The sequence below is a fragment of the Eurytemora carolleeae genome, unplaced genomic scaffold, assembly GCF_000591075.1.
Source record: "Eurytemora carolleeae unplaced genomic scaffold, Eaff_2.0 scaffold1005, whole genome shotgun sequence".
Taxonomy (NCBI): Eukaryota; Metazoa; Arthropoda; class Copepoda; order Calanoida; family Temoridae; genus Eurytemora; species Eurytemora carolleeae.
In genome coordinates, this window is record NW_019397285.1 from 98,179 (window position 1) to 115,507 (window position 17,329).

The 17,329-nt window shown below is 33.1% G+C and overlaps 1 protein-coding gene across 13 annotated transcripts; it reads left to right on the forward strand.

The window, feature by feature from the left end:
• The first annotated feature begins 347 nt into the window (after positions 1 to 347).
• On the forward strand, positions 348 to 12,395 carry LOC111713266 (ubiquitin carboxyl-terminal hydrolase calypso). Of its 13 annotated transcripts, none has more exons than XR_002767650.1 (19): positions 348 to 859; positions 1,027 to 1,180; positions 2,833 to 3,023; positions 3,711 to 3,802; positions 4,537 to 4,592; positions 4,699 to 4,772; positions 5,191 to 5,360; positions 5,797 to 5,916; positions 6,405 to 6,535; positions 6,972 to 7,080; positions 7,801 to 8,218; positions 8,639 to 8,775; positions 9,219 to 9,384; positions 10,079 to 10,194; positions 10,724 to 10,776; positions 10,936 to 11,052; positions 11,231 to 11,779; positions 11,884 to 11,954; positions 12,180 to 12,395. XR_002767650.1 is itself a non-coding variant. In XM_023488099.1 (17 exons), exons 2-17 carry the CDS (start codon positions 1,067 to 1,069, stop codon positions 11,318 to 11,320), a joined length of 2,154 nt encoding a protein of 717 aa, XP_023343867.1. In that variant the 5' UTR covers positions 348 to 859; positions 1,027 to 1,066; the 3' UTR covers positions 11,321 to 12,395. The 13 variants fall into 13 exon arrangements, 3 of the variants coding, with proteins under 3 accessions (XP_023343867.1, XP_023343868.1, XP_023343869.1); XR_002767652.1 differs by having other exon boundaries at positions 11,231 to 11,565; XR_002767646.1 differs by having other exon boundaries at positions 11,231 to 11,954; positions 12,140 to 12,395.
• The last annotated feature ends 4,934 nt before the right edge of the window (positions 12,396 to 17,329 follow it).

A 17,329-nucleotide genomic window follows, 5' to 3' on the forward strand; every position in this document is an offset into this window, starting at 1 on the left:
CTCTACTACGTTATAAATTAAACTTTTTACACAACGGGTTATAAAATTATCTTTTTACTCAACGGGTTATAAAATTATCTTTTTACACAACGGATAATAAAATTATCTTTTTTAAACAACGGGTTATAAAATTATCTTTTTACTCAACGGGTTATAAAATTATCTTTTTTACTCAACGGGTTATAAAATTATCTTTTTTACTCAACGGGTGATAAAATTATCTTTTTACCCAACAGGTTATAAAATTATCTTTTTACACAACGGATAATAAAATTATCTTTTTTACACAACGGGTTATAAAATTATCTTTTTACACAACGGGTTATAAAATTATCTTTTTACATAACGGGTTAGAAAATTATCTTTTTACACAACGGGTTAGAAAATTATCTTTTTAGCTCCTTCAACTTTTATCACACAATTGATTTTTTTTTCAAACCCCTTATTGTTATTTTGGAGGACTTATATTAAGTCTGGAGAGTCATTTTTACATAACAATTCTCGACAAAATTTTCTGTGATTTATATGCTCATCACGCATGTATGAGTTTATTTTAAATTTATTTCTTTGACTGTTCCAATAAATTTACAAAATAGATATTATCATGTATTTGTAAAAAACATGCATCCTATGGACAATCATCAATTGTTATTACTTATTATTATTAAGCCCCGTGTTATTAAAAATGTTATATTTCAGAAAAATGATTTACCTGGGTCAGTTCGACATTGAGATTCATATTTTATCTTCTGGTACCAGATAAAAGAAATGCTTTATACTTCTGAAATAAATTTTGAAACAATGATTTGAAGTATCAAAAGACGATCTGAGGCAAGGACTGCTTATCTTAATAAAAAAGGTTATTTTTGTTTTGGGAAAAGGTTTTTTTTAGACTGTTTTTATTTGGCTATCCTACCCTGGTTTCTTTTTCTTTGTGGACCATTTCAGTTCGGTTTCGAGTTGGTTTGATCAACAGAAACATAAATCTTAACAAACTTTTAAAAAATTTACAATCCATTTGTTTAGGTAGAGTTGTACAGTACAGTGTAAAGTATAGTTGTACAGTATGACGGGTGAGAAAAAGGACCTGTACAACTTAGCTGACGGTTGGTTAGAGCTAGAGAGTGATCCTGGTCTCTTCACTCTTCTCATGGAGGATATGGGAGTACAGGGAGTACAGGTACATAATATTAACTCTACTCATGGAGGATATGGGAGTACAGGGAGTACAGGTACAGGATATTCACTCTACTCATGGAGGATATGGGAGTTAAGGGAGTATAGGTACATAATATTTACTCTACTCATGGAGGATATGGGAGTACAGGGAGTACAGGTACATGATATTCACTCTACTCATGGAGGATATGGGATAAAAGGGAATACCTTGAAAGAATCTATAAAATGTCGTTTTTTAAACCTACTAATAATGGAATGCTGCAGATATTTCGTTTTTTAGTTTAAAAATTATAATGGAGCTCTTTAAAACTATTCCTGCTTATTTTATGGCTTTTTTATTTTACAATAAGATTTAAGTATAATAGTATAAACCCTTTTAAGAAATTGTCTATGACTCCGAAGCTCTAGGTAGTTAAACCATCAGAGATGTCCAATGAATTAACAAGTCTGAACTTTTGTACTCGAGAAAGAGTTAAAGAAGTGTTCTTTAAAGGGGTAGAGGTTGATAAAAAAATAACCTTTATCAGATCTGAACTGCTTGATAATTGTTAGAATTCTAGTTGAAACTGTGAAATGTGATGCTTTAGCAACACTAAATCAAGGATTTGTATTTCACATTGCTCTATTAGATTTATAATCACATTTTAACATTAAGTAAACTGTATTATGATGTTATGTGCAGTACCATAAAAGAAAATTTTGTTCACTCTTGTTACAAAGTTTTTATTGTTAAATACCATTTAAAAATGTTATTTCATCTAATTTCACATGTGATATTCAAATATAGTTAACATGTCATATCTAAATTTTAAATGTGATAATGAATCTATGAGAGCCAAGGTTTGATAAAAACAATCCTGTATATAATGTGTCAAAAGCAGTAAGTTTCACAGTATCATCTAGAACTGAAACCATCATCAATCAGTTCAGATCTAAAGAATTTGATGTAGATAGTGATGATATATACCCCCTCAGCATATGCTCGACTATAGAGATGCTCTTAAAGGTTTCAACCAAGAAAAATAATCTATCCTCTACTTCCCCTTTTAAGAACATTGTGGATCCAAACATTAACTATGACTTTAAATATGTTGTTAATTAAACATTAAATTAAAAATTAAAAAATAGGATTTAAAAATGTACTTTTACTGTTTTGAATTGAAGCCATCGTTCTATGTTTTTCAGTTTAAAATGGATGAAGTAAGACATTTAAGTTCTAACACCTCCCCCCCCCCATCCCCTTTTCAAGTCTTTGGTGGGACAATGCACCCCCTTTGCCCCCCACCCTGTATACTCCCATTTTCTTAGGGACTACATAAAATGGATTCATGCTTTTTAATGCCTTACCAAATAAAAGCTTTTTTTGTGTTATTGTCACTTTTTTCTCGTTTATATTTCATTTTAAGTATTTTTTTCCCAGAATTTTACTTCTTATATCAAGCAGTTTTGGTGTAAATTCTGGACATTATTTATTCTACTTTTTAATCCCACTTTTAGTTAAAAATTTACTACCATCTGCTTTCTACTTACCTCGTTTACATTTATTTTTAGTTTTTAGTCAAATAAAATAAAATCTGTTACATTTTTATTTTACGTCTTCTGTATTCTTCATGTTTCTTTTTTATATATTTTTCATTTTAATTTTGTCTATAGGTTGAAGAAATATATGATCTACAACGTGAACCCCTTGTTGACAAGAAACCCTGCTACGGAGCGATCTTTCTCTTCCGATGGATTGAAGACCGGAGATCCCGGCGTAAGATCGTCGAAGAAGAGCATTTGTACATGAAGAATGAGGAAGAAGTGAATAAGATATTTTTTGCAGAGCAAATGATTCCTAACAGGTGACAGTGTGTTTGCAGAAAATACTTGCAATAAAGAAGAACATTTTTTATTTGCATTTTTCTTCTAAAAACCTTTCTTTTTTTATTGTTCATTATTAGAATTACATTTATGGCTAGGAAAAAGTCCTTAGGATCCATTTAATTTTGACTCGGATCCGGATCCAGGTTATTTTGACTCGGATCCGGATCCAGGTTATTTTTTTGAAAACTGAATCTAAAAAAGCAGAATTTTCAAATTGTTTGTCTTATTTTTTCGCTTATTTTTAAGCTAACTTGATGAACCATTCAGAAATCGGAAAATTTTTATAATCTCTATTTTTTTAATAGTTCAGATTTGGGTTTTAAGAGAAAATTTTTTTTTGCAGTTTTTGGTTAATACTTTGCCCAAATTAGATCTGGATCCGTGGATGCGGATCCATGAAGCCAAAATCTTGCGAAGCACTGCTAGGAATTAATCTTAATCTTTCCGTTTGCAATGTAATTATATTTACTTCTAACAGTAGAAAGAAAAAAGATTTGTTAAACAAATTGGTTTGCCTCTATGTTATTAAAATTTTCGTTAATTTTGATAAGAAAATGAGTTTAAGTCTCATTTCGAAAGCTAATAATAATCTTTCCTACAAAAAGCTATAGGTCTAGAAATTTCAGCTGTACAACAATGTTGGACTAAAAATTTGTTAATTTCAGCTGTGCAACCCATGCTTTGGTTTCTATTTTACTAAACTGTACTCAACTCAAGCTTGGCAGTACACTAAATACACTCAGAAATCATGTACAAGGTAGGGAGTACACTTAATATATTCAGAAATCATGTACAAGGTAGGGAGTACACTAAATACGCTCAGAAATCATGTACAAGATAGGGAGTACACTAAATATATTCAGAAATCATGTACAAGGTAGGGAGTACACTAAATACACTCAGAAATCATGTACAAGGTAGGGAGTACACTAAATACGCTCAGAAATCATGTACAAGATAGGGAGTACACTTAATATATTCAGAAATCATGTACAAGGTATGCAGTACCCTAAATATACTCAGAAATCATGTACTGAGTGTCAGGTTTAGGCCAAATGTGCAAAGTCATCTTTTTTATTTGTTAATATTTTCTTACAAAAATGGAGAAACCTTGAAATCAAATTTATTCTCCGTATTTAAAAGTATAATATGATATATATGTAATATATCAAAGTGGGTTTTGTTCTGAATTGTTGAATATTTTCAAATTATGAAAGTTGGTATATGTTTTAAAACGCATCCAAGATTCAAATTCGTGATATGTTCGAAAATAGAAAACCTTGTTTTAAAAATGGTTTTGGGTTTTCAATGATAATATACGACTGCTCACACTTTTAATTTTAGAAAAGAAGTAAACGGTGTTATTTGTTGTCGTGCTTAATGATATGCTGGAAATAGTTTCTTTAAGTGATATTTGCACTCGGCACAGGAAAGGTTACTAGAACGTTGTGCTCAAACCTCTTTCCCTGTTTTTAATATTTATTTATTTAGGAATGAATCCTGAAAACAAAGGTTTATCAATCGGGAACTGTCCGGAGCTAGCACAGGTAGAAATACCAATTAAAATAAAACTAGAAAGATGGGCCCTCAAATAAAGAATATTTTCCCCATCCAAAAATTTACTTAGTGCATATATTCTCATTTTATGCGCAGGCGCACAACTCCCACGCTGTACCACGGGCACGTCGTAGGTTTGAGAAGAATAATGTTCCCACAACAGGAACCAGGTGATTAAAGTAATTAAGGATTAGATATTGTTAATGTTTAATCCTATACAGGCTGGGGTATAAATGCATTTTCATAGCCCATTTTTTTCAAGGTCAATCCATTGAAAAAAAAATCAGACCAATAACTTTTTAACAGTTTGGATGCTAGGAAAGGTTAAAGGTCAAAAAGGGTTAAAAAATGTAAAACATTATTTTTTTTTATTCAAACAACTATCTAGATGTGACATGTCTCTACATGCATTTTTCAAAGCCTTTTAAAAATATAGTCTTTAGATCCATAGCTTTAGACACTAAAAAGTTATAGTCATTTTTTTTGTCAACAGAAATTTTTGATTTAAATTTTTTTATTGTTTTGAAATTGATAAATAAAACAAGTTTCTTTTTAATCTGAAATTTTTCAGCTTGTCTTACTTTCTAGATATACTGGAGAAGCATTTCATTTTGTGAGCTATGTACCGATCAATGATCGTCTGATCGAACTGGATGGGTTGAAAAAATATCCAATTGATCACGGACCTATTCCTGATCCTGACAATTGGACTGAGAAACTTCGTCAAGTGATTACAGAGCGTCTTGGAATTGCTACAGGGATGAGATTTTTCATTATGATCCGTTAAATATTATGTTAATTTAACGGCCCACTCCTCCACAAACATGAAAAAAAAAAAATTTTAGATGTTAAAATTTGTTGTGATGAAAAATACTGCAAATTAAGAAAGACGTAAAAATAGAAATAAATTAATCTATATGGCTTGTCTGTCTGTTTGTTTGTATCCAATAAACGTCAAAACGGCTGAACCGATCGGGCCCAAATTTTTTGTGGGACATCTAGGGACTCCAGGGAAGGTTTATGAATGATTGAAATTTTAAATATTTGTCTCAATCAAAATTCGATCTTCATTAAATTTTTTAAAATTTTGAAAATCCACGAAATTTTTTGTGAAAATCCGCGAATTATTTTTGTTTTGTAGTAAAAATAATTTAAAGCTTTAAAAGTTTGTTAAAAACTGTCATCTTTTGTTAGGAGGTGGTGTACCTTACCATGATATCAGGTTTGCTCTGATGGTTCTAGTTCCTGACACTAGGTGTCTCTATCAGTCAAACCTAACTATGCTAAAAACCAACAGAGAAATTGTTATTACAGGTTATTCCATTCTAAAAATAATAAAAATAATAATAATAACATGCCCCTTGTTTAAATATTCGATATCTGGGAGTGGACACTCCCTTATTTTATTAAATAATGGATTGGCTTTTTATGTTATTAATGATTGTATTTTATAATTTGTTAAAAACTAGGGGTATACTCACCTAATATTTGAGTAAAATAATTTTCAAGAAAATATAAGTTCCGCGTAAAGGCAAGTCTGCAGATCTGTCATATTCATTAGGATTTTTTATCCTCTTGTGAAGCAAAGTTTTGTGTATAGTAAATCTATTCTTATTTATTTAATCCATTTCAATTATTTCCTTTTATTTTTCTAATCTTTATCTTGTGAAACCGACAGGAGCACTAGGAATCTTTTGGCTTTACTCCATCACCTGAATTCACATTTAGCTCTGAACTAGGGTTTCCAGCGAATATTATATTATTATAAAAATAATATAATATTATAATCATAATTTATTTAGCGCTGCGCCAACTACTGCAGATATGCTATAGTAAGAAGGTAGCTGGAGCTAGGGTGAGTACAGGAGATGCGGAGGATAAGGAGGAGGCTGAAGACTGTATTGCTGTCGAAGATATTGGAGCTACACTTGAGGTTGCTCATATATTTTTTTAAGCTATAAAGTTCCCTTGAATTATTTATACATATATGTTTTAAAAGGACTGTATATGTAAATTCTAATGACCCCCTTCTCTATGTACAGAGTGGCATGTCCGATACACAAGGTTCCCTTAAACATAGGTCCAATGAATACGAAATCCTTGTTTTCATGGTTAAACTTGATCATTTTTAATTGTATTGGCTTGCGAATTTTTGCAGTAAAGGAAATTGTCCGAATTGAACACTTGTTTAGAAAAACGACGATACCATCCTTATTTTTACTCAGAGTACGGTTTAAAGGGTGCCGTTGTGAATCGTGCCTGCCACTCTTTAATTGGAGGGTTACTTGAAAATATGTTATGAGATATCTTGTTGACGTTGTTGCTCTGATTAAAAGATTTAATTTTTTAAGTTACATTTCTATTTTAAGGTTGACAGACTAGAGAAGGAAGTGCTTCAGGTTCTTGATGATGAGGTTCATTTAAACCTTGGAACTTCAGCATTAGAGATTAAACCTACAGATCATACAGCATCTAGAGGTAGTTTTCATTAAGCCTTAGAACTTCGGCATTACAGATGAAACCTACAGATCATACAGCATCTAAAGGTAGTTTTAATTAAACCGTAGAACATCAGCATCAGAGATTAAACCTACAGATCATACAGCATCTAGAGGTATTTTTTATTAAACCTTAGAACTTCGGCATTAGAGATTAAACCTACAGATCATACAGCATCTAGAGGTAGTTTTTATTAAATCTTGGAGCATCAGCATTAGAGATGAAACCTACAGATCATACAGCATTTAAAAGTAGTTTTTATCAAAACTTAGAACTTGAGCAATGAACATTAGATAACAAACCTACAGATCATTCAGCATCTAAAGGTAGTTTTTATTAAACCTTAGATATATAGAACTTCAGCATTACAGACTAAACCTTTAGATTATCAAAAGTTTTCACGAATATTAAGTGCCGTAAATGGTTCATAACTACTCTCGGATAACAAAAGTAAAGACTGACTAAATAAATCAAAAGATTGCTCTTGAATATTGTCAAATATAAGTTAACCAGTACTACCAAATTTTATGAATTAGAGAGTGGTCACAGACAGAACTATCTACCGCGCTGGTTCGAATCCTAAAGATTCATGAGGATTTGAATCAGTGATTCAAGATTAGTTCAGCAACTTCTCCAGTTCGTTGAGGTCCCCGTATGCAAGTACATTGCAATTTAAGTTACAAAACTTATTGTTTTCAGAGCGTGTGCCAAATAAACCCCTGATCCGTCTATCACGAGGCAGCTCTATGGATTGTCAACCCAAATCTCCATTCCAGTCTAATCCACTTCTCACAGCTCACGACTACTCTAAATCCCCGATGATGGAAGGATGTGAAGAGGATGAAGAGGAAGAGGAGGAAAGAATGGAGTTGGAGAAGGAAAATGAAGGACGGATGGGGGATGGTAGAATTAATCAGGACGAGACGAATAAATCGGAGGATTCAACACAAGAGAATGGGGAAACTATTATTCAGGATAAACTTGACAAGAACGGAGAGAAATCTCAAGCTTTGTTTAGTCTGAGTTTATCCGAGAATAAACCTGAATTTAATCCTCAGCAGACAAAACTTCAAGAACCTCACTTCTTCACACCTAGAGACCTTCTAACACTTCTCAGGTAGGTTTAAACGTACATCAGGGGCGCAATTAGGGAAGTAATGAGAAGGGGCCAGGGGCATAGTCTGAAATTTGTTTAAGGGGGCTTACATTTTTTTAATTGGGGCCCAATAAAACATGGAACTATATATGTTATTCACCCAAGGAGGGATGCTGCCCCCGTCCCCACTGAGTACGCCACGGTGTGGGGGGGGGGCTGTGGTTAAACTACACTGTTGACGAAGACCGCCCGCCCATTTAACCAGAGCGGGATTTACATTGACATCTTTAATATTCCTGTATAGATAGAGATAATCTAGCAATAGATATTTTGGGGTTATCGTATATGTTGTGCTCATTTTTTATGGCTGAACTTAGTTGGTATGGTTCTCAGAGACAAAAATGAAGAAAAAAAAATAATAATACATTATTTATGGTTTAGACGAATAGAGACGGAGATCTATGTAACCGAAGGAAAGCTTAATGACGAGGTGGATACACATAAGAAGTATATAGTGGACGACTGTCGTCGTGTTCATAATTATGACGAGTTTATCACAACATTCATCTCTATGCTCGGTAATCTTTTAGTTTTATCTTATTAAACGAGGATTCCAGTCCCAACACTGACTGAAGATATGCAAAGCATTTCATGATAGCAGATGGGACTTACAGTAGCAAAAATTAATTCTATTCTTTTTAAAATTCTGTCAAAACTATTTCTTTCCTCAAAAAAAAACTTTGATAACTTGTTAACATATTGGGAAGAGAAATATTCTTTTTAACGGAAGAGGCAATTGATTTTTAAAGCATGAAATTCCTTTGCTAAATTTTGATTAAATTAACCTTTTGGATCAGTTAATACTTAGTCGAAACAAAAGCTATAAAAGCTAATTTTTAAACCACATTTTTCTTTTTCGGTGCTAATTATTCTGGAGATAAAAAATTTAATGTTAAGTTATAAAAGTTTTAACGTAAATTAAATGGTTGCTTAAACTGCTTAATTCTCGTTTTATTTAAAGGTGAGCAAAGTCTACTGGGAGAATTGGTGGAGCATGGTCTAGGATACAGGAAGGAGGACCCGGCTCTAGCTGGCAGGAAGGACCCAGGACAGCCAGGAAAAAAGGACCCAGGGCAGGCAGGCAGGAAGGAACAGGAGAAGAAGACGACTGCAGGGGATCCATCCAGGTATACTAGTTTATGAGTTTACCTCTTGGATCAGAATAAATAAATAGCCATTGCAGAATCCTCTACAGGGTCTCCCTCATCATATTGGAATATTAATATGCTCTAAATTCGGGTTTTTAGGATAACATACAGTTTTTAAAGGTAGTGACTGGCTATGTAAGGTAGTTGAACTGAGTATGCAGTGTTGTGGAAAACTTCTTTCGGATTTATTTGTGACATATAAAACTTTTTAAAGATCTATAAATCCTGAGTTTGAGTTCCACCCCCAAAGTAGGAGTTTTGAACGCCGAATTTGTGCTCAAACTCAGGATTTACAGATCTTCAAATGAATCCGAAAGAAGTTACATAGCCGGTCACTCCCTTTAAAGAAAAAATTATTTTGACAGAAATACAGGGTTTTTCAAACGTATTATTAGTCCGTGTTTTGGGTACCCTGATTTGGTTCTACTTAAATTGCCAGTGGAAGACTGATTTTTTTACTTGAAGCAGCTTTTTTTAAAATGCAATAAATAAAGAAATTACAATATAATTCCCATTCTTGATCAAACACACCTCAACCTGGACAATTGACCACAACACTATATTTCCACCACGGAGTCACGGAATCTAGAAATCTAGTTTAATTAGTACACTGGTACAGTACACGTTGTACAATGTACATATGTTTTTTTGTACACCATGAACTGTTGCTTAGGAAGACTGTTGTACCCCGGGCCCCGGTCAAGGGTCGGAAGAAGAAGAAACGGTTGGATGAAAGTGAATCCGATTGGTCGGACGAGTCCAGAGAATCTCCGGTTCCATCTAAACCAGGTTATCTTAAACCTTGACCGAGGATTATGGGTCTTAAAGTTTTTTATCTTCGATAATTTTTATTTATTATTTTAGTCGCATTTTAAATGCAAGCATTGAATAAAATGGATTAAAGATTTTTGAAATATTATACTTCAAAATTTGTAAATTAATAAATAGATATATTTAGATTTTTTAAAGCTAAGTCATGCAAGTAAAATCTTACTAAAAAGGTGTTAGCTTTTATTAAATGAATCCTTACACACTAAACAGTGAGAACCAGATAAATCCGTAATAGGAACACGACTTCAAATTATAACTTCTAATCGTCCAATGAACATGAGACGGATTGTGCGGTGTAAACAGACTCATTTCACTGAATAAATGATTTAATAAGTTACTGGTAAATCTATCAGCTTTGTAACAACATTAAATACACTTGATTATTACTTTCATGTCGCCTTCTTACTCCACAGTTTTCTGATTCTCACTGTATTTATTTTAATTTATTAAAGTCTTAAAGCCCCCCTATTAATCTTGTTTTGTTTAGTGATGAAAGTATTATATAACGACTCCTCTCTTCCTAAAGGATGGAAACGAAAGGTAAGATGTCATTTGTAGGTAGTTTAGCTACCTCTTTTCCATTCATTAGATTCGGCCCCAGATCATTTAATTTAGTAATAAGATTTGTATCTATAATGATTAAGACAGGACAGGACAGGACAGGACAGGACAGGACAGTGAATCATGAACTGCTTCTAGGTAAAGAAGAAGGCAGGGACGGGTATGACTAGCGCCAAGTATGATGTTTACATCATCAACCCCCAGGGTAAACAGTTCAAATCAAAACAAGAACTCAAGCTGTTTCTAGAAAAACAGGTTAGAGAAGAATCTTGTAATATTGTTTGATAATTTCATAAAAAATATTGCTCATTTTCTGTGATTCATCTTTACCATGTTGTAGATACTTAGCCAAATATTATTCTTTACTCTCTCAAATCTAATTATCAAAAAAATCGACATTTTTTTAATAAGTAAAAATTTTCCTGAACTTTAGGAGACAGACCTTGAAGTAGATGATTTTGATTTCTCTGTGTCTGGGATCAAACGTTCAGGAGTCAAGAGTTCGACTAAACGGAGAAAATGAAAACATTTTGATGACGAAAGTCAATGGATGGTGTACCTTCCGACCTACGCACATCCGCTATACTGCCCCTCTGGACTTTTTACACGTGGTTTTATAGCTGCTAGTTGGACATGAAACCGCAGCGCCCGTCCCTCTAGCCTGTAAAACCGCAGCGCTCGGCCCAGAAATTGTCTTAACCTAATTCCTTACTCTAAAATATTAGAACATAAACAGGTCTCGTGACAATATTACGACCATAAACCTAGGTAATGACAAAATGTTTATCTTTTTACCAGGAGCATGGGAAATCTGTTTTTTTTTGTCTTATGCGAAAGTTTTTTCAAAATCTTTATGTTTGTTGTGACGAACAAATCGTTTAATAACAAAACAATGCCCCGGACTTTTGTGTCTCAGAAATGTGTCTCACCCATAAAACCTGAAACCGGATATCGAAGACCATTTAAATACTTCATCTTTTCAGTAAACAATTATCAGTTTTTTAGTCCAATAAAATTGATTCTTTATAAATATCTGATTAATCAGAAATCACAAAAGATTAATTTGTTTACGGATCAAGTACTTAGTTGCTTCAAATTTAAATTTTCCGCTGTGAATATCGATTTCAGCACTTTCTCAAACATATAAAACATACACGGTTACCCACAAAGGATAAGACTTAAGGACGACTGTATTGAATTTATCACGATTCCCTTCAACTGTAAACTTGTTTCTTTCCTTGCCAAATTATTAAATTAGCCAATAAAATACTATATCTTCGGCAGAAGGCGTAATTTTAATTTTGACTTGTAATATTTTAAGAGTTTCTGGTCGTTTTTGCAGTTTCATCCTTTTCGGGCACCCCTGCATCTCAAATGTATAGACCACACAAATTTAATATAAAAGTTCTGTTCAGTATTATCCTTCACTTTTTTATTCAGATGTACTGTCAGTGCGGACTGTTTGCATGAAATTTTAACACTTTATTTTATATTAACTATGTTTTATATATTGTGATAATTTTCAAGATAATTGTACATTTTATCTTTTTACCCATAATGTTATATGTTTTGTTTGATTAAAGAGTACCTCAAGTGTTCTTGTTTCTCCAATTAAAGGGACTAAGCGCAAATTGAAGTGACCCTTCATGCAAAGATGGCAAAATATTTTGTTATATCAAGAATTAATTAGATATCAATGTTTGCAATTTAGAAAACTGGTAATTTTCAATTAGAATTTATTTAACGGTTTTTTTTTTTTACAAAATCTGGCATCAATATTACAAGTTTTAGTTTAACAAATAAATTAATAACAATAAAGTCAGAAAAAAAATCTGTTAAGTCCTGCAATTTAGTTTTATATGTATTACTGGTTTCAAAATGTTTAGAAAGAAAGGTTAGTGACACTAAAATGTATGAAAGAAAAGATTGTATTGTATCTGCATTGAAAATATTTAAGCTGGAATGAAATATTATAAAAAATTTAGTACAAAGAAAGAGCCGTACTTTTGTATGTGTGATATGCCCATTTTAAGGACTGTTCTGTTTTATGGAGCTAATTTTAATGTATGGATCATACCTATAGTTTAAGGATTATATTTCTGATGTATGGATTATACTACTTTTGTATATGTATCATTCTAATTTTGTATATGCGTAATGTGTATTGTACAACTTTTGTTTATGAACTATGCTACTTTTAGGTATGTACTAAAATGCTTTTTGATATGAGGTATACTACTTTGTCTTATGAATTATGCTACTTTTATTGATATGTATTTACTGCTCTTGTTAGAACTAGTGTTTTGGGGTAAAAATGCTGTTTAACGTATACACTAATGTAGCATTAGATTTGTAAAATTTGAATGCTAGATTTTTTTTAAAACTATCTTATAAATTTTTCGTTAGAGGTCGTAAACCCCATTAAATGTATGAAAAGATGAGTGTGGAAAGTTTTTATGGATTTTACGTTTTTACAAGTGTATTCATTTATTTAAGTGATTTCGCAATTTCAAGAGATGGGCCTGAAACAGATGAAAATAAGTTATGATTATTATCTCTAGAAATTTACTTCTAAAATTAGGTTGACAAATAAACGCAGCAAATTATATCAAAAATCAAGACGACATTCAAGGCCTCTTGCATATTGTCATGTTTCGTGGGACACCCTGTAACTAAATGTTACTCCCGCCGTTTATCCGCACTTAAACGATTTTATCGGATAACTAAATTTTCGCTATTAAAGTCAACCCAATCAACTTAGAATCTCACAACCAAGTTAAAAACAAAACATTCCCGTGGGTCTCCCGAGTTTCCTAATCAATATTTGAGGCAAATCGGTTCAGCGGTTCCTGAGTCATGATCGGGCAGACAAACAGAGATTACAACTTTTTATATATATAATATAGATAATCTTTCATTGGTTGATATTCAATCTACAAGGTTTGGATTATATATAGAGATTAAAAGAAAAGTAAACTCTTCATGAGGAAAGAAAGAGTTCATTTAAAAGTGTTTTTCCCTTAAAAACATTTAAAATACCTTTCTGACTTTTGGTTCATCATACGCAGCTTTAGGACAGAAGAGTGCAACTGTAGCTTCTCTCTCACCCATCTCCTGGCAGCACATACAACTCCGTTCAGTCTGCCAGATCTTACTACCAGATACCTTAACACAAGGTTGGTTTAGTCTGCCAGATCTTACTCCCAGATACCTTAACACAAGGTTAGTTTAGTCTGCCAAATCTTACTCCCAAATACCAATTAACACAAGATTAGTTTATTCTGCCAAATCTTACTCCCAAATACCTTAACACAAGGTTAGTTTAGTCTGCTATATCTAAATCCCAGATACAAGGTTAGTTTAGTCTGCCAAATCTTACTCCCAGATACCTAAACACAAGGTTAGTTTAGTCTGCCAGATCTTGTTTCCAGATACCTTAACACAAGGTTAGTTTATTCTGCCAGATCTTACTCCCAGATACTTTAACACAAGGTTAGTTTAGTCTGCCAGATCTTAATCCCAGATACCTTAACACAGATTAGTTTAGTCTGCCAGATCTTACTCCCAGATACTTAAACACAAGGTAAGTTTAGTCTGCCAGATCTTACTCCCAGATGCTTTAACACAAGGTTAGTTTAGTCTGCCAGATTTTACTCCCAGATACCTTAACACAAGGTTGGTTTAGTCTGCCAAATCTTACTCCCAGATACCTAAACACAAGCTTAGTTTATTCTGCCAAATCTTACTCCCAAATACCTTAACACTAGGTTAGTTTAGTCTGCTATATCTTACTCCCAGATACCTTAATACAAGTTTAGTCTGCAAGTTTTAAAAAGCATATACTTTTACATAGTAGACACAAATTAAAAACATTATGTAACCCCTTCAGTCCTCATACGGAACTGGAGCTAAGCTCGGATTGCAAGTAGTTCGGCCTATGATAAGGACAATGTATTAGCTCTTTTGTATATAGCTATAGGTCGGACGGATAACAAGTCATCTCATCTAAATCGTGTAGGATGATTCGGCTGGTAAAAAATGGAGAACCCAAGCAACATTGGACCGGGAATTATATTTTCTATGTTTGAATTCAAGCCAATAGGCATGAGACACGGCTTGACATGAGGCAGAAGGAAGGTGCTTAAACCGAAACAGAGTTTGTGTTTACAAGGAATCCGAAGATGGAAGATTAACTGGTCGTATGAGGCGAATGAAAGGCGGCGAGTCCGTCAGAGAGCTCTGGCTTTCTATGATTCATTAGCATAATTTCTATTTGTCCATTTTTACTAGTAAATACATTTTTTCCTATACTTTGTAGATCACATCAGTTTTCAGGCTTTAGATTTCCTTATACCATCTTTATAGGGTAACAATACATAAACGTACCTAGTAAATATACAAACTATACCTGTACAAGTGTACATAGCTGGTAAATATACAAACTAATGTACATAGCTGGTAAATATACAAACTATACCTGTACATAGCTGGTACAGCGACCGCTACAAGCAAATGAAGGGATAGGTTTAGGAATACAGCCAGGATGTTGGAGTACATGGATTACAGGAGTCAGATGACATTCATCACAAACAAAATTTATATATAGATTAGAGAAATTGAGAGATTCTGTTAAAACAGTTTTAAACATTATTTTGTGACTTAGTGATTGTAAAGCTATAGGGATTAGAAAATCAAAGTTTTAGTCAAGTTTTTTTTTCATTTAGTTAATGAGGTTTAAATATTTTTTCCTAAAAGAGCCAAGAAGGCTAGGAGAGCTGGTCTTTGTCCACTCATTTTCCTAAATACCAAGAAGTTTTGACTTTGGTGTTCTGGGGAATGATACAAAGGATGAGACTTTGGTAACCACCAAAAAAGTCCTAAAATTTCACACTAAAAAAGTCATGTGGAAAAAAGTCCTTTGATTAAAAAGTCTCCGGAAATAAAGTCCTACCAATTCGAGACATTATTTTCTAGGACTTTTTTCTGGATCCAGTATGATTTTATACAAAAAAGTCCTCTAACAAGTGAAAATGCATGATTCACAATCCTAGGTTTTTCTTTTCCTCTGATTTATTTTCTTCAGGACTTTTTCCTGGGATCTTATTTCCTGAGACTTTATTGGCAGCCCCCATACTATTTTAGGAAAAAAAAGACCCAGGAATCCAAAACACAGGACTTTATTTCCAGTGACATTTTTTCCAAGGACTTGATAAAATTCGGACTTTTTTTCCAAAGTTTTTATTTCCAGGTTTTTCTTCCAGAAACTTTTTTTCCCGGGACTTTCTTACATAGATTCGAGACTTTAGAGACTATTTTAAGGATTTCAATCACATCTATACATTCTTCTTTCCTGGCAAAATATTTCAATATTATTTCTATGTAGAATGAAAATTGGTTTGGATAGGTGTGTCTGGGATGAGGTGTGTCAATATTAGGTTGAATCTGCTCTGCATCTGTGAACTATTGTACCAGATCATATTTATACATAAATATGAAAGGACTTTTCTCTCTCTCTCCTCAATGGGGCCCTGGAACATCTTTTTATTAAGATGGATCAGTCCGTCCACTTCACTGCAATCCTTTTATTGTCGTAGATATAGTTGATACATTTTATGTGTGTTTACCAATTAAAAAGTTTTTTCTTCTTTACATAGAATACATATCATCAACGAGAACTTTTTCTAGCAAAATCCATATACTAATACTATAATGGTAACACCCAGCCTGATCTTTAATGAAAAAAATATTTTTGATGACAAAATTTATTTACCAGCATAATTAATAAGGAAATATTTATTCTAAGATATCTCATAATCAGGATTAAGTAGGGGCGAAAATTCCCCCCGGCCCCTGGGGTGTGTTTCCTATGTATCCCACTGCATATAAATTAAGGCCTATAAATTAAATTGCATCCCTCTGTATTACTATACCTGAACTCTTGAGTAGTCCCATTAATTATCCTGCTGGTTAAGAGGACTACTGCCCATTTTGCCAGGTTCGGAGTAACCATATCTCGCCAAGGTACAGGGTGTCCCAAAAAACATGGGAATTCAGTGACGAATTCGATATCGTCTTTGTTATGATTTAGCATTGTAATACCTAATTTCAAAAGCCATAATATTATTATGTCTGCTAGAGTTTATTTAATGAAAAGGGTAAAAGACTGCAAAGATGTGTGTATAATGTCTCCGCAAGATGAACAGTGAATACGGACAAGTTTACTCTGTTTGTATACTGTAATTTTCTTGTTTTACTAAGTACAACCGGTTGCAGTCAAAACATAAACAAACAAAATGTGAACATAGCAGACGAAACTCTTACAGATTACAGCTTTCTCAGTAGGTATCACTATACTAAATCAAAGAATTATTTAAAAAAACGATATCGAATTCGTCACTGAATTCCCATGTTTTTTGGGACACCCTGTACGTAAAAAATGTATTGCTCTTTTAAATATAAGAGTCTAGTTTGTTGGTTTGTTATACAATACAATAAGTTCTCTGCTGCTGCTAGTATGAAAAAAAATAAAAAG